The sequence below is a fragment of the Vicugna pacos genome, chromosome 14, assembly GCF_048564905.1.
Source record: "Vicugna pacos chromosome 14, VicPac4, whole genome shotgun sequence".
Taxonomy (NCBI): domain Eukaryota; kingdom Metazoa; phylum Chordata; class Mammalia; order Artiodactyla; family Camelidae; genus Vicugna; species Vicugna pacos.
In genome coordinates, this window is record NC_133000.1 from 54601741 (window position 1) to 54623968 (window position 22228).

The following is a 22228-nucleotide window of genomic DNA, read 5'->3' on the forward strand; positions in this document are numbered from 1 at the left end:
AATGCCTATTATAATTTATTACTTAGAAAAATGCAAAATATCTGGACCCAACTAGAAAATTACAATATTCCAAAGTATTCAAAAGGCAAATTTATCCAAGAACAGCTTAAAATTAGGACTTTATACACTAAGACAAAATACATCAAGCTTAATAGAGATAAATGAAAACCTTCTCATATTATAGTTTTTAGAACTTTAATGCCCTTCAAGTACAAGATAACTATATGATAATATAAGAAACAAAGAAATTTATATTTCAAAATGTTTAATGATTTAATAATAAGCCAAATCAACATAGCATTAATATTTTTACGTAGGATACCGTAAATCAATTTTACTTTACAGGTAGACTTAACTATTTGTGGCTGAAAATTATTTATCAGATTTTCTACCTACTACTTGTAGATGACTTGGAAAAATACCCTCCCTTTATTTGCCTCAGTCTCTTCCAACTCATTGTTATTGTTCAGCTTTTGTCTCCAAATATTTTATCAATAGTCTTATGGTCTCTCACTAATATCAATCTTAATACATCAGTGAATAGTCCATTTCTCTTATGTTTTATACCTTTCCCTGGAGGGCAGGTGTGTCAACAGCAATTACAAAATGCAGAAATAAAGCATAGAACTATTTAAACTGCGTTTGCCCATTGACATCTTAGTCAATTTGTCAAATTGGAATCAAGCATTCAATTAAAATGAGCTTCAATTAAACCACTCTCTCACAAGTTTTTCTTCCTTGCTGTATATCCTTAGATGACTTTCCAATCTCTCCAAAAGTAGTTTATACATAAAACACCATCCTAGATGTGGTTACTGTCTTGAAGAAGAATAGAGTGAATATATATTTACTTTCTTGCTGTGATTTTTAACAATCTATAATAATCTGAAGAGAATAGACTAATAAATTAAAACCCTTAGTGTTGTAAACATGGGAAGATAGATGCTATGACATGTGACCAGAATATAATAGAATAAATTTGTTTTCTCAATTTCTTTAACTATCTATTGCAACATCCAAATCAATTGACCAAATAGACAATTCTATTTTAATTTACAAGACAGTAAGTCACCATCCTCACAAAATATATTAATTTTAGGAAAAAAGAGTAAAATTATAGGTAACTATGTCTTCTGCTATTGTCTTAAATCACCATCACCAAGTTACTAAATTTTCTCAGTAAAATACAGCTTTGTTTTCTATAAATATCTGCACCATTTTGCATTCTTGCCTACTGGACAAGTTTTTCAATTTCTCAGCATCTTCATCAACACTTATACTCTTTTGTTTTTGTTTTTTTGATGATAGCCAACTTAACAGGTTTGAGGTGGTACCTCTTCGTGGTTTGTGATTTGCGTTTCCCTGATGATTAGTAATGTTTAGCACATTTATATATATATATATATGTTGGCCATTTGTATGTCTTCTTTGGAGAAATGTTTATTCAAATATTTAGCCCATTTCTTAATCAAGGTATTAGCTATTTTACTATTGGCTTGTAGGTGTTCCTTATGTATATTTTTAATTTAACCCCTTATCAGATGTATGGTTTACAAATATTTTCTCCCATTCCATAGGCTGTCGCTTGGATTAGCTACTTAGACATATATAGTCTAATTTTCAATGTTCTATAAATGGTCAAAAGATGATTGGAAATTTTGATAATCCACCACTCGTCTGCTTCATCCGAAATTTAATGAGAAGTATAATAAAATATTATGCATTAACTTATGATTCTTCTTCTGAGTTATCTTATCTTTCTTCATGAGACCAGTCACCGTCCAAATTTTGGGTAGTCTATAAACTGTTCAATTTTCTAAATAATTTCTCTTCTTTAGAGTATCTCTTATATTCCTAGTAATTATCTTACTCTTTTCTTCAGAATCATTTATCTAAGTCCAGGATGTTCATTTTTCTCCTATTTCCAGAAAAGTTCCCTGATTCCACTACCTTATTCTAGTGCTTCTGATATTGTAGCCTATGAATTAACTGTTCCATGATGATCAGGTGAAAATATCCATTCACTCCCTGCCATCGTTATTAAAACTAAAGCTTGACAGACAATGGCATAGAGTAAAAGTCACATGCAAAATTAATCATAGCTATTTATATATTTTGGTTGGTGTGCTAAGTCTCTCTTAGAAAATGAAATGCTCCTGGGAGAATAAACCTTGTTATTGTTTTTTACACATTTTATACTCTAAAATGCCTCACCATATTATTTACACTCAATAAAGTGAGCTGGACCTATTGAACTAATATACTTCAATTACATTTTTAATCAAACTTTCATACTCTTGGAAATACGTAAATGTCAAGAAATGCCTATAGGAAAATAAATTCTGTTTCATAAGCATTCTTCTAATTTCCATAAATTCCTTGACTACATATGTTCTGTGATCAACTGGACTTACTGATATATAAAGACAAATTCCTTTCAAGGCAAACTGTAGCACTGCATTTATTGTCTCAGTTTAGTCATGATCTAAGGACATGTTGGAAGGGTCCTAGGTCTCAGTAGAATTCAGGTCATCCTAGGTTGAAAGGAATTACTTGAATGGAAGCTGATGTTGAAATACAGGTCAGGAAGCCCAATTCTTGCTGAGATGGTGACCCTGCCGTGAACAAGGCTTCCAAGTAGCTTTGCCCAGTCTACATTTTTGCCCACGCTGGATGCCGAGTTCTAAGTACCCTGCAGAGAATAGCTTCAATATATGTATGAGGAATATCTCAGAAGCGAGTAAATGCACAATCATCTACTCATATTATTACCATGGGTGGTGCTAACCATTTGACTCCATCAAGCTTCCATTCTTTAGTGCTCATTACCTCAGTCACTATGGACCAAACACCATCTGTAATAGCAAAACAGAAATGGAAAAACCTGTCTAGACAAGCACAGTAGCAACCTAATAGTGAAGACAGTGCTGCTTTAATGAAATGTAAATGAGATAGACTAGCGTGCACTAGAAGTGTATACTACTTAAGAGTTACCACAGCAGTGGTTATTCTCAAAATGGCAATTTCTTTGTAAACTCCTCTCCAATTAAGAGGTATTATAATTTTTAATCTTTAATGTATTTTGTTATTTTATAAAATTGTGTAATATTTTCAAAGTTATTAAAACAATACAAATTATTACTTCAGATTTTATAGAGGTACAATGCATTTCTTATGTCTTACAAATACTAATTCTCCTTGGACACTTTTCATTTTACCACTCAGTGTTTCTAGATACTGTTTTCTTAATCTAACCAGATACCTTGACAAGACTATTTAGAAAAAGGAAGATTCATTTGAAAGTTTTCACAGGTTAATTATCTGTATGTTTATACTTTCTTTCTTGCCAATTTCCTTTTATCTTTATAGCACATTCCACTCTGAATAAGAGGAGATCAAACATAAAAAAGTCAATGACAGTTTTATTGGCAGCAAAGATTTTGTCTTTGTTTATAAAATCGATGCTATGAACTAAAAGAAGTTTGAGGGAATAGATTCACTTAATCCAACAATGTTAATTCTTGTCAAAATAATGACAAATTGGAAATTCCTTTATTCTGCAGATCACTGATGATCGATTTGTGAGACTCCTTATATTACACCATATAAACATCCAGTGAATTAAAATCTGGTACCAAATAATAATTTTTTGAAAAGATAATGAAAAAAAAATCTCTAAAATTCCATAGAATTGATTGTAGGTAATGCTGACTCTCATCTTAGTTTTTTCTGAGACTTTCTGTGGAATTTAAACAATATATTTTTCTTTTGCTTTTTCTTTTAGATTTTTAAAATTTCCCTTTTCTAGTTAGTATAGTCATACTGGCTGAGAAATTAAGAATTCTTAAGAACGTGAAACCTCTGTGAATTACATTCATAACTTTCTTCCTAGTCAAAACACCGCACTACAGTCATTTAATCTTTCTAAACAATAATTATTTTCCAAATGAGATCTGAACATATAATCCTCACATACCAGTTATTAACCTCTCTTCCTGTAATTGTCACAAAAGGTTGAATCTTCAATAATTTTTGAGAGCTCCAATAATTAAATGGTTTTATTTTTATTCTATTTGATGTTTTATTGCAGTAAGGATGTGTGACTCATGCACTAGAAGAAAGGATAAGAAAAAAGTGCTTTTGAAAGGACTGAATACTCTGGGATGAAACTCTAGCCTTAGATCAATTCATGTTTCCTTTGAATGTAATACTAATTATACAATTATGTGTCACTGCATTATTATTTTACTAAAGTCCAAAGCAAAAAGACTGATCATCAGAGAAGTTAATTTTCAAGTGAAAAGGTCAAGGTCATTTGTAATTATTTGCCTTTAGAATTCTATTCCTCCAGGGTTTAAAAAAATGTATTGCTGAGGGAAAAAAAAATCAGCTAAAGAAACTCAAATGTAGTATGTCCCTTTAATCTGGAACTTTGCAGAGAAGGCTAGTACAGAAAAGGCAGTATTAACTTTAACAAAGGCAACAGGAAATTGTTTGGTGAACTACGACCCTGTAGTAAAACTGAAGTCTAATCACATCCGGATATGTTATGAGATATGGAGTTGGACATTACCTCATCTTGAATCTTATAGTCATCAATGGTTAATGTGTTTCTGGACCCCTAAATGCATAAATGGAAATTTGAAAACTTATTTTGAGATTATTGTACATGTTTTTATACATTAACACATATATGCATGTGCATTATTGCTAGATGCTTCGTTTTTTAATATGTCATCCCTAGAAGTACTGAGATTAACCTTTTACCAAATATTGTCACTATGAATCATTACATTCCTTGTTTTGATGGATTATTTTTCCATGATTATGTAACTCAATATGAGAATTGGGAAGAAAATAATTTTCTGGATTTAGAAATCATTTCTATCCAGGCTTTTCAGCAGTACATGCAGTGATAGCACAGAGCTCTTAAGCATCATTAGTGCAGATGCATTTCTATTGAAGAGCAAACACCTTCCTAACTCACTAAACGTAATATTCTTGAGGAGTGACATTTTTTTTCTCATGTTACTCTCATTTATTCCTAATATTCCTTTCAAACTGTGAATATTTTGCCTTATGTCCATCTGAATATATACAAAAGAGATGCATCACAAAGGAACACATTTTCAGGAGTCCAGCCGAAACAAAAAGGTACAAAATTGCACTTAAAAACACACATCATTTGGAAAACATACACACTAATTTAAAATCATGATAAATTGAAAAAATTATGTTGTTTTTTCCTTCTGAATAGAAAAGGAATAATAATTATACATTTTATTTTCATTTTCCTTCCAAATTTTATGTATTTTCATTTTGTTTCCATCTGAATATGTAGATGACTATATACTTTGTAAAGAAATATATGTTAAATACTGAACCCAGCTGATGCATATAGTACAAAACTGTATTTAAATGAAATGTGTGCTATTTAAAAAGTGTACACACTAACTTAATATCAGATAATAAATTCAGATTATGTGGCTTTTAACAAGTCATTTGAAAAGCTAGCTCTAGTTCCTTAAATTATTCTTCATTATTCTATTTCAATAAAATTGGAAGGAATTTTTATCATTTTCTACAGTGGGAAGATTGTGTTTTCTGTTTATATGTTTCCTATGTATCTAAAAATCAGTGAACCATAGGAAGAGGATATTACAGGCAAGACTCTCAAAACTAATCTCTCAAAACAGAGTATTAAAAACTGAAATTTGAAAGCAGTTATATTATCACAGTTTTAATGATTCACAAAAACAATGCTTTACTCATGTTATTGAAACGAATCCTTCCCTGCCCCTTCAGGCTTCTGGTGGTGACCAGCAATCTCTGGTTTCTTGGGAAGTAGATGGTTGCATCACCCCAATTTCTGCCCTTATAGTCACATATTGTTGCCCTTGTGTCTCTCTGTGTGTCAGTACATGATCTTATTATAAGAAAACTAGTTCCTGGATTTAGGACTTACCCTAATTCAGTATGAACTCAACCAATTATCCCTGCAAAATTCCATTCCACAATAAAGACACAATATGATGTCTTGGATGAATATGAATTTTGGAGGACCCTATTCAATTAACTACAAGATCTATAAAAATATTTCTTCAGAATGGTAGAAATAACTTTATTCAAATCATATGTAAATTACTTATCAAGTAGGATATATAAATATTTGCATATTTGCAGGTATATTTTATATATTTATAAATCACAAAACTTTAGCTTTTCTTTTTATGTTAAGGATGTGGAAGTCAAATGACTTAACAAAAATACATTTAAAATTTTTCTGTATCAGTTGTTCTATATGACTTGTTGGGGAAGGTTACCCAACCGATCTAAATTATATTTCTTTCCTAAAAGGTGTATTATTTTTACTTTCATCAATTTTTATTACTATTAAAAGTTAGTGAACTGTTTTGCTTTAAGAGCATAGGTTCTGGGGTTCTAAAAACCTTAGGGGAAATCCAGGATGTACCACTTACTAGATGAGCAAATTTGTGTCTCCATTTCCTAGTCTGCAAATAAGAATAGTAACATTTCATAGCTTATAGCATTATTATGTGGATCAAATAATAAAATCCAAAAGAAATCCAAAAGGAATTAGAAAATATATATTACAAATGAAAACCAAACTTTTCATTATGAAGCAAGTTTTATATTGCTAATTCTTAATGACTTACATTGATCAAATTAATAACTAGGCAAAAGTTTTCCAGTGTTCCCATATTATATCATCATTAATATTATGTTGAAAGTTTGTATTTGGATGATGTAAAGTCATGGCTGTAATACTCCACTAGTCTCTGAAATACATGTATTTCCAATAAATTTGTTTTGAAATTGAATGGAATGTAAACAGCCATATGGAGACTCAGAATTCTCAAATACCGAACGTTACTGTTTATATCGATGATAGGTTTAAGGCAAGATTAGAAGCTAAACAAGCATATTCAAAACTAAAATAATACGATCAGAGAGATTAAAAAGGATAATGTTGGCAAATGTGAACAATGTAGTAAATGTTGTATTTGCCCCAATCAAATGAAATGGTATTCACATTTTCAAGTGTTTTTCTAAAATTATTAGGAGATGAACCATGATAAGGTGGTGGAAGCAGGAATTTTCCAAGCAAGGGAAATCTGAACTTAACCACTACTATGTGTGTGATTCTGAGAAATTTAACATCTTGAGTCTGGTTGCCTTCATAGGTAAAATGGGGATAATACTATACGTCACAGATTAGATATGAGGATTAAACTGAGTACATATGAAGCACCTGCAACCTGGTATCTGGTAGGCAGATACTAAATTGTAGCTATCTTTATCATTCCTGTAAACTTCTGGGTATAATACAGACCTTATAAAGAACACTGCTAAAAAGAGTCCTGCTAAGCTCAGTGTTTCACATTTACATTCAACACTCTGTCTTCAGAAAATTCAGATCCAATGATACTAATCTTTACAGCTTGACATTTTTCTCTCTTACATGTTATGCCCTCTCAGACGTGCAATAATATGTAGCATTAATGGCTCTCAGGTATTAAATATAAAAACTAAAATAAATTACACTGTAAATAATAAAACGATCCATTGTTAAATTGTACATGATTTAAAAAACCCAACATATTTTTGTTGCAACAAATGGACGTCCACATGCTAGAAAAAAAGTGAATCTGAATTCAAACCTTACACCCTTCACAGAAATTCACTCAAAATGGGCCATAGGCCTAAATAGAATGCATAAAACCAAAAAACTCTTAGAAGATAATATGGGAGAAAATCTAGGGGACTTGAATATGGTAGTGACTTTACAGATACCACAAAAGGCATGATCTGTAAAAGAAATAACTGATAGGCTGGATTTCATCAAAATGAAAACTTCTGTTCTGTGAAGTACACTGTCAAGAGAGTGAGAAGACAGGCCAAAGACAAGGGAAAATATTTGCCAAAGACTTGTCTAAGAAAGATCTGTTATCCAAAATACGCAAAGAGCTCTTACAACTCAACAATAATAAAACAAACAACCTGATTTGAAAAACGGGCTGAGAAGTTTAACAGACACCCCACCAAGGAAGATACACAGATGGTGAAACAGCACATGAAAAGATGCTCCAAATCACATCATGAAAATGCACATGAAAACAACAACGAGATACTGCTACCCAGCTATTGGACTTCCTAAAATCTTGAAACACTGACAACACCAAATGCTGATGAGGATGTGGAGCAACAGAAACTTCCATTCATGGTTGGAGGGACTGACTGCAAAATGGTACGGGCATTTTGGAAGACAGTTTCGTGTTTTGTTCTAAAGCTCCCATATTCTTATATGATCTGAGATTTATGCTCCTAGGTATTACTCAAATGAATTGAAAACTCACATTCACATGAAAATCTGCACACAGATGTTTATAGTACCTTTATTCATAATTTTCAAAACCTAGAAGCAACCATGTTCTTCTTTAGGTGAATGGATGAATACATTGTGCTACATCCAGACAGTTGAATAATATTCAGCACTAAAAAGAAACAAGGTATCAAGTCTTGCAAACATCTGGAGGAATCTGGAATGCATAATACTAAGTGAAAGAAGTCAATCTGAAAAGGCTGCATACTGTATGATTTCAACTACATGACATTCTGGAAGAGGTAAAACTTGAAGCAGTAAAAAGATCAGCCAGGGAGAGATGAATGGACGAAGCACAGAGGATTTGTAGGACAGTGAACTTATGCTGTAGGACACTATAGTAGTGAATGAATATTGTTATACATTTGTCAAACCCATAGAACGTTCAGCATCTACAGTGAATCCTAATGTAAACTGCAGAGTTTGGGTGAAAATAATGCATTAATGCAGATTCATCAGATATAATAAGTGCGCCACTCTGGTAGAAAATGTTTACAGTGGGGGTAGCTGGGCTCTTGCAGACCAGCAGATGTGTGGGAACTCTGCATTTTCTGGTCAACTTTGCTGTGAACCTAAATCTTCTCTAAGAATAAAATTCATTTAAGAAGAAAAGTATAATCATTCGTGTTATAAACTGTCTAGGATTCAAATGATAAATTCATTGACATAATGATTTTATTTTAACTTCAAGCACTGCCATGCGAGTGTAGTCACTTCAGGCAGAGAAATTGTGAAAATATCGGGGATACCATAATCTCTATATGTGTGATAAATCTAACAGCTCTCAAATTATATATTGCTTACACATGAAGTTTCAAATCAATGCAATATCATGAAAACTATACGTACTGCATTTTCCTTATCAATGTTTGAGGCTAAGAAATAGGATAGAAATAAAATTCTTAATAAATTGTGTTTGAAAAATGTAATGAATATTGAAAATTGTAAATCTAAACTTTAAAAAACCCTACATAATGAGTTTCTGTCTGCTACATGTATATGGTGTCCAATCCACTAAATCATTCAGCATTTTTCTTACTGTATCTAAAATGTGTTTTATATCATCTTGAATATTTTAGATTTATATAATCCATGTCTAGAGCTACTCAAACGTTTATTTTTTTCTTTCATGTTAAGTTCTTACCTAACACAGAAGCAAGGAATACACAAGAGCAAGACATACGTTTTCTGTGATTCTGTATGTGTTGTAAATATTCATTGTCATGATGGTCTAGTGAAGAAGACCACTGTCCTGAGAGTAAAACAAAACAAAATAAACCAAGAACAACAAGACAGGGTTCCAATTCTGTCCTTCTTACTCTTACTAGATGTATAATGTAAGGCAAATTTCTTAAGTCCTTTATTTGTAAAACGAGAAAATTAGAAGAGATCAACTCTGGAAATTTAATATGTGCTGAAATCTTGTTTCCTGCATCATAATACAATGTCTTCAAATATATATATATTCTAAGCTGAAGTACTTCAGAATGCTAGGAATAGGCCCCAAAACATGTTCATGAAAGCCTTAATTGATGATACCATATGTAGCATTAAAATTGATCTTATTCATCCAGAATCATGACGCCTCTTAATTTTCTTACTTTGCCATGTATCAATATATTAACTTATAACAGTATGAATCATGAAAGCATAGTAACAGAGACATATATCTTTGGATTGCTCACAACACCAAGTAAGGGGATGGAAATACACTTAGTATCCATTCACTAATGGTAATCTCATCACTGATAACAATACAAATTTAAAATTGAGCATGTTTTTCTTGGCAACAAAATGAATCATTTTGTGTGTAGCATCTGTTCAGGAACTCTAGAACACCAAATACAATGACATAACTAATCACCCAGAGATTGTATATAAGACGAGTAGCTCAAAAAAAAATTACTCATTTACAGATAATCCATTTTCTCACTGGTAGAATCTTAGAAATGTAAGAGGCAATAATTACTTGTGGAGGCTGGATCTTCTGATTCCCATGCTTCTAATTTATGGGAAAAAAATTGCTCAATTTAAAAGGTATGCAATTTTAAATCATTTAAACTAGAAATACATGTATGGTTGTGTGTATGTATGTGTTTGTGTAATTTGTTCATTTGAATTGTTTCCATTCTTTATGCACTAATCTGCTAAGAGACATTTTTAACAGTAGAGTATTTGTCTATTTGTTTTTCTTTCAAAACAGCTAGGAAAGGATTGTACCTCTGGGGGTCTCCTCTATGTTACATATGCATAAGAATAGATGTGCGTATAGTAAATATAAATTCAACTTTAAAGAACTAGTTGTGTTCTGTAAAGCAGAGAATGGGCTTTATTTCCATATAAGTCAGAAGTTTGTTACAGAATATAATTTTATTCTTTATATTCATCTTACTATCATTCAGCGATAAACAACTATTATATCCTGTATTTTATTTGAGACATTATTTTGGTTATAAATCGCAGGGAATATTTGGGCAAATATCTATGTTTCAGGATGTATGGAATTGAAAAGGCACAATAAATACTGTATTTGTAATCACTTGTCCATTTGTTATCAAAGAGATCATTCTTGATATGGCTGCCCAGATATAGGACCACTCCTCCTTGTCACTGTCTCCTTTCCTGTTATAAAAGCTTGTCCCTTGATGATATCCCATCTTCTCAAGAAGAAAACTGCAGCCATTCATGCTTGAACCATGAAAGTGTTCAGGGAAAAGAAATAGAGAAGAATCCTTAAAGTCGTTGTAAAGCCATTTCCCAATTACCAGGAGATCCAAACTTCTCTTCCTAAATAGTCTACATTTTCTGCATATGGATTAACTCTTTTCATGTAGAGAACAGTCTCCTCCAAAGGTAACCAGGTAGAGAGTCTTAAATATGGGAAACATCGTGATCCTTCCTTAGGTATTTATTTATTTGTGTTTAAAGAAAGGAGTTTATTGTCCAACAATTCTGCAATTTAGTAGTGTTCTTCTTTTAAAAGTACCTTTGATTATACTTATATTAGTTATCATAGACTAATAAATAATACAAATAAAGTGTGTATATATTAAGGCCCTCTATCCATCTCCATCCATCACCTATATGATCTTTCTTAGTTCTCAAAATACATATTTATGTAGTTATATATAACTACATTAATCATGTATATATGTAAAGATATAAACTGGTGTATTAAAAATTTACATTTTACTGATTTTAATACCACTTTTTATCAATCTTGGATTAAAGTTTAAACCTTTTAAATTAATTGGATCAAAGCATGAAACCAGCTTGAAGTCCACTTAGATGGCACTTCCATTCACTTACTACTAGAGAAGCAAGGAAAATTTTTCTCTCCTGCATGGTTTCTGATAGATTCTAAAGAGAGAACTAGCATCTAATGCTTTTTTTAGATGGAATATAAGTCAATGAAAGACATCTGAAGAGCACTCATACATTTTCAGGAACTATTTTCATGGTAATTCAGTGAAAATGATTTCTGAAATACAGATTAATACAATTTGTGTCTAATAGATGGACAGAATTCAGAAGGTTTGAGCCAATAGACTTGATACTACTATCACGTACTACAAACATTAGAGATTCAGACATGAGTCAGAAGTTGCACTCATGTGCAGTAAATAAAGTGCAACTTCTGTTTAAATTTTTTAAAAAACTAGGATAATGAAAAGTCTGGGTTTTTTTGTTTGTTTGTTTGTTTGTTTGTTTTTAGCATGCTTAGGTACATGTGAATTCAGATTTGTGACTCTGAATCTAGCAGTTAGTTATACAAAGAGACCACCTTGGCCTTGTAAGTAAATAATCAAACAGGGAATAGAATAAAAATTCTCTTGGAGTGAGAGGGACAAGAAACAGGAAACACAGGTAAAATAACCAAAGTTCTGAATGATTATCACAGGTCACAAGACCCATTAAGAGTTAAAGACCATGACTAGAGTTCCCAACACCCAACTACTTGTAGCAAGGAAACAAATCGCAAAAGAAAGGTTCCATCATGAATAAAGCATTTGAGCCTTTAAAATCTCTTACTCTTTGGGAACCATAATTATTTCTACACCATTGTGAGTTTTACATCCAGTCTCCCATGGGGTTTTAGTCTTGGAATTCTGTTTAATTTGGGGGATATAGTTACATGACTTTATAAACAACTTTGTTTCATCCTGAGTTTAAGGTGAAGAATGAATATTACTATTTTAGGCAATTAATAATGAATAAAGATTCTAAAAATGTTTCCCTCACTCAAAAGAGAAGAATGTTCCTGAGGACATGTCTCAGTCTGCATCCATGGATCCATTCCAAAGGCCCTCTGGGCAGCAGAATTTCTCAAGTCTCTCTGATAATCAGAATCGGGAAATATTGGCAGATGATCTCCTGAGCAGAAGTACAGTAACCTGGATTCTGCTCTTGCTTTGTTCTTTTCTTCAGACTATAACTTTTAAATTCATGCTTTGGAGGGTTTAAAACTCATTATTGCACTGAATTTGTTTTAGTGTGTACACATATAAAGCATTCCACATTCACACAGATTTCCCTTTAGTGAGCGTTAATTAAAAAAAGAATTCCCATCCAATCTCGTAAGATAATGAAGAGATTTAAGTTTTCAATGAACCTTTTAATGCATAATTTTTATTGTTTTTTATTAATATATGCAATAATTTTTTAAAAACCTAGTGGTATGAAGTCATAATGGACTCAATTATTCTTCATGCCATGCCACACAGGCCTCTACTGTTTTTATTAGCAAGCAGGCTTTTCATTCAAGATCAAAGAAATAACATATATTTTGCTAGTAGCAGATAGTTGAGGGTTGGAGAACCAAAACATTTAATAGAGCTCTCAGGAATCATCTAAAATAGTGTTAGGTAAATTAAATACATCCTCCATAATAGGAACTATGTTCCTTCCTAGCACTGTGAGTGGATCTGAGTGGTGTTCAGGAAACAGATTGCAAAAATATGCTCTATGATTAATTCTATAATCAGGAAGAATAAAATTAAATCATTTCTATTTGTATTAAGTGGGGCAATGATTTGCCAGAAAGGGAAATCTACTGGTCAGACGTTAAGTCTGGTTCCGTGTCAATCACACTGTGACACTGAGTGGCCTTCTTGCACGTGGTGAACAAGATGCTTCCGTGTGGGTGACGACAAACAGAAATCTCATTTGACGCACACGTGCCTGTGTGCCTGCTGCATCAGTTTGTGTTCATCCTGACCTGACTGAGCTTCAGGTCCGACTCATTGAAGAAAGAACTTTTAAGAAGAGAGTGTTCATTTTAGTTTTATTGTAGTGAGCAGTATATTTCATTTTGTTAAAAGGCACCCAAGAATAATTACCTTTGTGAACCAAAAATATACAAAACTGTACAGAATAAATAGTTCATAAAAATCTAGCTATACTTTCTTGTAAAATAAAGCTACATTGTCCCACTCCTGAGGCAACTTAAACTACTTACCCTTAGACATGCCTTTTGCTACTAATGTATGGCAACTATCACTATATATCAATAAAAATAAAAGAACAGTTTGTCCTATTTGTTTTACACCAGTGAATTCTTACTTGCCACAAGTAACATATGTCTATCATGGTATTCAAATTTACAAAGGATTAATGCTATGAAAGAAACCAAACTTAATGGATGCACTAATTATATTTACAGTTGAATATCAGTAGCATTTAAAAAAATATCCCAAGAATAAGAATTAAGCTTTGAGCACAAATGACATACCTTAGTTCACAGCAGCATTAACAATAAGATTGTCTACACAAAATGTGCAGAAAAACCACAAAGTTTGCTTATCCATTCCACCTGAACTGTTAATCGTTCTTATTTTTAAATTCAGAAAGCATAGCTGTGGCATTGTTTTAATCCTCAAAGGTTCAAAGTTTGGGGCCACTCACAGCCTATATAATTTAACCTTCCATTTTTTTTCTTTACTATCACTATTCGTAATTTTAAAGTCCCAGTTCCTTTTGCCTTTATTTCAAGAAAATTTTGTGTATCTAACAATGTACATTTTTGTAGTACATACACTGGTTTTATAAACAATATATTTCCTACATGTTATAACTACATATGCAGGTATACTTTTTAAAAGACAAAATCCAATTCTGTTTAATCCATGGGTAATATAATTCAAGAAATTAAGGGTTGCTTAAATGTGGAACCCTTTGAGATGTGCAGGAGGACTTCCATGAAACACTCTATGTGTATGGGAAACTATTACTATAATCCCTGAATGATTCACACACAAGGATTTATTTTATTGGGGATAGACATAATTGCCTGAAGACAACGCAATGGCTTCTCCCAATGATCCCTGAGTTTCTTTCTCTTCTTTTTTCCCCCATAGGATTACTGCTGTGCTTAGGATCTGATTGATGACACACTCATATAAGGCACTTATTTACAATGTTTGGACTTAAGACAGAATCACAGCATTTCTGCAAAAGCCCTCAAACTCTATGTTTGCTGCTCCAGGACCTCTAAGTAGTCAGGTTCAGCATGTAAGTTAGCTTTCAGCTCAAAATACTCATTTTTAGTCTGTTCCACTAATACCTTCCTTGGCCTTGAGTACATTAATGTCTCCATGAGTTTTAACTCTTCATGGGCTCCTGGATAATGTACCTCCACATCAGGCTGAAGTTGAGCAATGTTTTTCCTTAGGTATTCTGTGATTCCCAGTTGCTGAAGTTCTCTTTCTTTCTCTAAAATGTTTCTATATAATGAACTAGCGTCCTGGAAAGACAAAAACTCAGTGGATTGGTCTGTGGTTTTGTACTTCATATTTGACCCTGTGAGTGGGGAGTGATTTTCTCGTTCTAAAAGACTTCTTTGGAGATGTTTTGCATCGTTTCCCTCTTTCTCATTCCTTTCTTCTTCTTCTTCCAGATGCTTCAGGCCAAAAGATGGACTTCTGTAGACGTGAACCATGGGGCTCACCATGTGCTGCTCGTAGAGTGATGCCGTGGGTCTCTCGGTGGTGTGGTGAGTTGTTTTATGGCCATACATGCTGTACTGGAGATGCACAGGACTGTTGTCTCGCATCTGCTCGTCTGCTTGTTTCTTTTTGGATCTCCTCCTACGGTGGAGAACAAGAACCACTATCCCTGCAGCACAGAACACGATAGTTATGAATACAATCAGCAGTCCTAGTATTAAAACAGATAGCGGTACAGCATCGGTAAGTGATTTAAAAATAGTATCAGCTGTCGTTGTGGTTGTAGGAGTGTTGACGATTATGTAACTCGTCTGAGTTGGCAGGGATGGGTTATTGACCAAACCTGGGCATAGAAGTTCACTGTTGAGTGCTTTTAGTTCCTTTCTGCCTAGGTGCTCCGGAGAGGTGCAGAGTATTTCATCTGTCACTGTGTTCTTACTTAATTTTTGTATCCATTGCTGCAATCCAACCAGGTCACAGGAACAGTCCCAGGGGTTGTCTTCGAGGTCAATCTGGGTCAGTAAATCAAGGTCATCCAAGATATTACTTACAGGTAGATGGGTAAACTGGTTTGTTTTAAGGTTTATCCTCGTTAGCGGAACCCCTGAAAAAATATGTGGTGGTAAAACTTGAAGGAGGTTGTTATTTAAATAGAGGACTTTAAGTTTAGGCATTGGATTAAAGGTTCCAGGTAATATTTCCTTGACGCCATTGTATTCAAGATACAAGTATTCAAGACTGTGGAGACCGAGGAACATCCCTCCACTTAATTTGGTCAGATGGTTACCATTCAGATAGAGTTTTTGTAACCTTGTTAAATTCATAAATGATCCTTCTTCAAGAACCTCAATGCGATTGTTCCCCAAGTGAAGCATTTCCAAAGTGAAGTATTCCACTAGATCAGACTTCATTAATGTGTGAATAATATTCCCCGCGAGAATAAGCTTTCTAGGATTTTGGGGAGGAGGTTTTAGATCTGACAAGCTTTCGATGTTGCGCTCTTGACAGTGTATAAGAAGTCCCGAAGGGGACAGTACTTTGCAGTTGCATGGAATAGGGCAGTAGGGTCCCGGAAGTTGCGTGGATGGCTTTGTAATATAAGGTATTAAACCAGGTGCTTTGGTGGGTGGTTTTAAAAGAGACGTGATCTTGGTTGACATGCGGCTATCGCTGACTGAAGATGTCACTGCCAGATGTAACGACCCCGAATGATCCTCATGCTCTTCGTAGACTGGCGGGGTGGGGCAAATCGATTCCTTTTTCAGTCGGCTTAGGATGCTTCCTTTGAAGAACGGAGGGCTGTTGCACACAACATCACCAATTACAGACTGTGGGGGCATGTTTTCCAACCAAAGTTTTAGCTGTAGTAAGTCACAGTTGCAGGCCCATTTATTGTCCTCCAGCTGGAGATCCAATATTCGGCCAATGTGTTCTAAAAACCCAACATAAGGCAATGTTTGCAACTGATTTCCCCGAAGATCTAGATGGGTTAAAGGAACGAATCGAAATATGTTTGGAGGAAGACTCTCAATCGCATTGTCATTTAGAATTAACACTTTAAGTCTGTGGAGCTTGCTAAAGGCACTTGGTTCAATCACTGTAATAAAATTGTTATCTGCTTGTAGAAATTCCAGGTTTTCCAGTCCATGGAAGGTATCCTCTTTAAGAATTTCTAAAGAATTGTGATTGATATGCAGTTGCTTAAGGAGGCCAAGGCCATTAAATGCACCAGTCTCAATATCTGCAATATTGTTAAATCCGAGGTGTATTGAGAGAGCATTGGTAAACCCAGAAAAGTCATTTGTGTGAAGCACTGTCAGGCCATTATTTAATAAACTGAGGTGGAAAGGTCGTGATGGTGGCACGCTTATTTGGGATAACTTCTTGATCCCTTTCTCTTCACAATTTATTAGCATCGTGCCGTCTTTTTCCTCACAATTACAAAGAGAATCACAGGAGCCTCTGGCTGAGGGAGAGGACATAGGAGATTCGGACTGTGAAGACATACAGGCCAAGAGAGATGAATACAAGAGATGAATCCAAAGCTTCATGGTGTCCTGTGATGGATATGATTCTGTAAAATAGAACACGAAGCAGTGGGCTTTAGTGGGCAGGACCAGGGAGGAGAGGACGTTGACATTTTCAAAATGACAGGTTTTCCTTTAAAAAGCAAAATATGGATTACACTGAATATATAAATACATTGCTTCATCTACCTTTTCTTTTATTTCCTCAAATATTATGATCAGCAGGTTTGTTTTACTTTTAGCTTGCATTGTGATCAAAATTTAAAATTTAGGTCAAGGAGAATTCAAAATATTCTATCAATTTGTGTTCCCATCTGCCAAGTAATCTGCATTTTAAGGGGTGCTGGCTAAATGGACCTTTGGACTTTGATATAATGCAAAGGTGTATATTTGAGAAGACTCTAATCTATTTGTTTTTAACTCAAACTAGATGAATCTGAGCCTGCATAAGGGATTATAGTAAAGGACAAATATGTAGGTATTAGCCAGAAGATCAGAGACTATAGAGAATTCAAAAATAATAGTTGGAAAGAATGAATGCATGCATACATTATGCACTTCCTTTATTTAGTTTTATTTTTGAACTGGATATCACCATATAGCATCTAACAACTCTGTCTGTGTTTAACCTGCTTTGACTTTGATCAAAATATTTATTAATTTCATTATCTATTTAAAAATCTTGAGAAAAATATGTCTCTAACCATATAATAAAGTAGAACACCATAAAAGAATTTCATTTTAATTACACTGTCTAGGGAAGTTTCTATAAACCTAGTAGGATCAGATATGTGTGCTTAAAGGTGTCCATTTGAATTTCACTGGAGTTACACTTTATATTGACTTTCTAGAGGTAGAATATTTACTGCTACTTTTTAATTCTACTGTCGATAAGGTTAATATCATAAAAACTAGAGAAGAAAAATTGATCTTCAACACATATTTCCAGCTACTATAAAAAAGTAAACAATGCCTCCTATAAACTTCTAGTAAATGACTGCCTAATGAGGTCTTGAACCAGGCTCTAGGGCACTGAATGTCACCACATAATTAAGCAATTGATCTCCTTTGTCATAAGGCTTAATGCTGCAAACAATGAACTCTGAAACAAACTTCACTATATTAAAATATTTGAGGATATGTCTAATTTGGTAAAGAAAAAAATGACAGCTCAAGATAACAACATCATACATTAAAAACCTAATACATGCATCTGAAACAGCAATTTTCAAAAAGATTCTAACTCTAAAATGATAGCAGTGGTCTGGTAAATACTTTGAACTCTACTGGTATCTAATTTTATTCCTTCCCTTTAAATATTGTGCCTTAAATGTATCTAAACTAAATTGAAGGGTTAAAAGAAAACCCATATTTTTTAACTATTCAACTTTTGGAAATGATCATTGCTTTCATTTTTCTGGATGGGCTATGAACAGTAACTCTGAATCTAATTAAAATTCACAATCAGATGACGCATCCCAGAACCCAATCAATAATCCTGAAAAGAAACTTTCTTTCCATGAAAACACATTGTTTTATTGAAAGCATGTATAAAAAGCATGAAAGTTTCTGAAAGGCAAAAGACCACCGAAGACACAGAACAACAGAGCGCCTTTCTATAGAAAGGAAAAGTTAGCAGACTGAGTGTTTCCATAGGAAAATAGTTTGATTTCAAACGACTCTGCGTGCTGTGCTCAGAATCAAGCAGCCTGTAGTTCAAGTCTTCACCTTGTGGACCAGCTTCCACAAATACTAAAGCTACTTCACCCTAGATTCCTGAGGAAGAAGACTATTCATTTCACCAGGCACAATATCTTGAGAAAATAGTAAATAAATTTTAGATGAGAATCTCTCCTTACTTTTTTTTTTTTTTACTCTTATATGCATTTTATATTTTTCAAAATGCCCCAGGGAACAGTTTCTAATCTTGTCAGAAATACACACAAATCTGAAGGGTGGTTTTACTTTGACAACATCTGATACAGTGTTAAAGAGGTCAAAAAAATCTCCATTTACGTAGTGTCCAGTCTAGAAAAAAATAAAAATGGTATACAAAATACAAAGAATCTCTTCATATTCTGCTTATATTTCAAATTCAGCGATGGTGTTTGGAAGTAATCTTCCCTTCAGAAAGCACAGTTATTTCGTTTCCAATAACAAACTGCATGCTGTAGAGACATAGTGGCATATTATTTTACTCGTTCTTCTCTGCAGCCAGCTGTTGGACTAAATGTCTGCTGCTCGGAGAAAACAGGCATCTGCTCCAGCATTAGTTGTGCCAGTGAGCCAGAATGAAACTGGATATCCTCTAATGCAAAGTTATTTTTTTTTTAAAGAGGCAAACATAAATCCAATCACTTCAGGAGAATGCAAAAATAGGTATCAGAAAAGCCGGGAAACATTCATCTTACCTGTAAAGCAGGGACTTCTGACGTTATCTGTAACGCACAGCTGGAAGAGATGTTCAAAGTAAACGCAGTTTCTTTATTAAAAAAGCAAACACCAACCACCACGTACTTTCTTCTCAAATATCACGTTTGGCAAGTCCCATCTCTTCAAAAAGTGAAAACCTCTGGTCAAAGACAAAATGCTGAGCATTTCATTGAAAATATTTCAAGCAGAGTGCATCCTAGATCATCCTGAAGCAGTTGTCCTTTTATTCCCCAATTAAAATTCACGGCATACTTCACAGCTTTGCTGACTTTTCTTGCATATAGTTAACCATTTGCAAGCTGCTGAATGCAGTAAATAAGCAAGATGTTTAAAAGAGCTGGGATTGATCACTCTTGCTTTCTGAGGCCGTAGATCCAAGCTGCAGCAATGTTCTCTTTCCTCCCTTTCTAGTCTTTCTTGTTAGCTCAGTTTGTTATTAGTCAGATTGCCAAGGGCTGGGAGGTAGGCGTAAATAAAGAGACTTCTTGGCTTTTGACTCAGCCTGTAAGCCCTTCCCCATCAGAGCGCTCTAATCTGCCAGTGTCATTTAACACAAGAGACAGCTCCACCTTGGGACTCAACTCCTCCTCCTGCAAGCGGTCTTTCCTCTCCCTTTTAATACCACAGATAGTGCAAGCAAATTTTGATGGAAATAATGACATGTAGTTTTAAATGTTTAATAATATTTTGTGTTATATAGCAGGCTAAATAATACATTATATTAAATTCTCGTCTAGCACAGGACTGTACCGTTTGCACACGTGTGCAGAGAAACTACAAGCTTGCTACCTATAGAATAGTTGCTTCAGGTTTTTTTTAAACTAGTATTTACAGTCAAAATTGTGCACTAATTTAATCTTAAAAATGTTAACATGAACTGCTTTCCTGAAACATTCCTATTTTTGTATTCAACATTGGAAAAAAACGTTTAAGCCTCATGTTAGAGACTCTAAGTTTTATACTTCATTATTTTTTTCCCTACAGCTCACTTTCAGTAGTGAGACTAAGACAGGTGAGAAAAAGAACCTCATTTCTAGTCTTACTATTTGGAATGGAAATATGCTCACTTAAAATATATTCAAGTACCTTTATTACAAATGGTTGTCTTTATTCGAACACAGCTTATCACTCTCAATATATGAAATTATGTCTTTTCACATAAAATGAAACAAGTTAAATGAGTATATAGAGTATATAGTATATATTACAATAACCTGATTTTTATGGCACTAGCTCAGAGAGCAATTTTTTTCCTAAAAAAGATTGTATGTAAAAAGTTACTTGGTTCTTCCTCAACTCTTAAAAGTTTCTGAATCATCACTAATAAAACTCTCAACTGTCAAGTTCCTTATTTCCCCAAACGCCTGTGTTTTAAAAATCATTCCTCTTTATCTACATTCCAAGGACCTGAACTTTTTCACAGCCAAGATGAATATACTAGATGCTGTCACTTATTCATTTTGAAACATTCTATGTTTAGAAACACTCTTGCCTATAGCTTCTAGAGGTTGCCTATGTAATATTAGGTCTTATTTCAGGGAAAAAAAAAGGCTATGTTTAAAAAAGAGATTGTATGCAGCTTAAATCATCAAAACAGGAAATTTTCAAGTTAGATTATTGTTTAATGGTTGTCTGCAGTTTTGCACTGGATTTCATAAAGTTTTAAACCCTTAGTGTGAAACAGGTGTTTTTAAAATATAAAGATTTAGAGGCAATTTCTCACTTTCCTTTGTATTATATTCTTCACTCACTCATTTTAAGGGCACTGCGTGCTTTAAGGTAGAATAGAGATTATGATACAGATGAGGATGTGGAGAAAGAAAATAAAGATAAGGAATAAGATAATAAAGAGAACACAAGAGAATGAAGGAAATGAATTTCTTTTAGATACAGTCTGCTGCTAGGTGATGGCCAAGTTAGCTTACATCAATCTAATGATTTAGCAAGGTGCTGACAAAATAGAGTTAGATCCAGTGAGACAACAAGCAACTAGAATAATGTTTCTTCCAACACTGTAGATACAATTCTTTAGAGGCATTCCTTAAGGTTTTGGAGGAGAAGTCACAGGAGAAATGGACATACAGTCTGTGGTGGAAAAGATGTTCAAATAGATGTGGGGAAAATGGAACTACATTCCTGATAAACAGGTGGAGGTTTTCTCATTTCCACCAATTTGAGGTGTTGATTTTATCCATGATATACACCTGGGATGTAGTTGATGTTATTTGTCTGGACGCTCTTGCCTCCATATTTTTCATGCATAAATTATTGGCTAACTACATGATAGTAAGGGAGAGAAGGAGTGACTAACAAGACTTTTTTTTTTTTAAAGAATTCTCTACTTCTGTAAGTTTTTGGTGGGAACATAAAGAAAAGCTAGGTTTAGAATTATTGTCTGAGGAGCATTCTGTAACTTTTAA

The 22228-nt window shown here is 33.8% G+C and overlaps 1 protein-coding gene across 1 annotated transcript; it reads right to left on the reverse strand.

The window, feature by feature from the left end:
- Positions 1–13673: 13673 nt before the first annotated feature.
- On the reverse strand, positions 13674–20289 carry SLITRK6 (SLIT and NTRK like family member 6). Its single transcript, XM_006214810.3, has 2 exons — positions 19787–20289; positions 13674–17422 (listed from the first exon to the last, which is right to left on the reverse strand). Exon 2 carries the CDS (start codon positions 17397–17399, stop codon positions 14871–14873), a length of 2529 nt encoding a protein of 842 aa, XP_006214872.1. The 5' UTR covers positions 17400–17422; positions 19787–20289; the 3' UTR covers positions 13674–14870.
- Positions 20290–22228: the final 1939 nt, after the last annotated feature.

Bases quoted from the DNA above. Each gene is read 5' to 3' on its own strand.
- SLITRK6 (XM_006214810.3), bottom strand. From the start codon at position 17,399: ATGAAGCTTTGGATTCATCTCTTGTATTCATCTCTCTTGGCCTGTATG.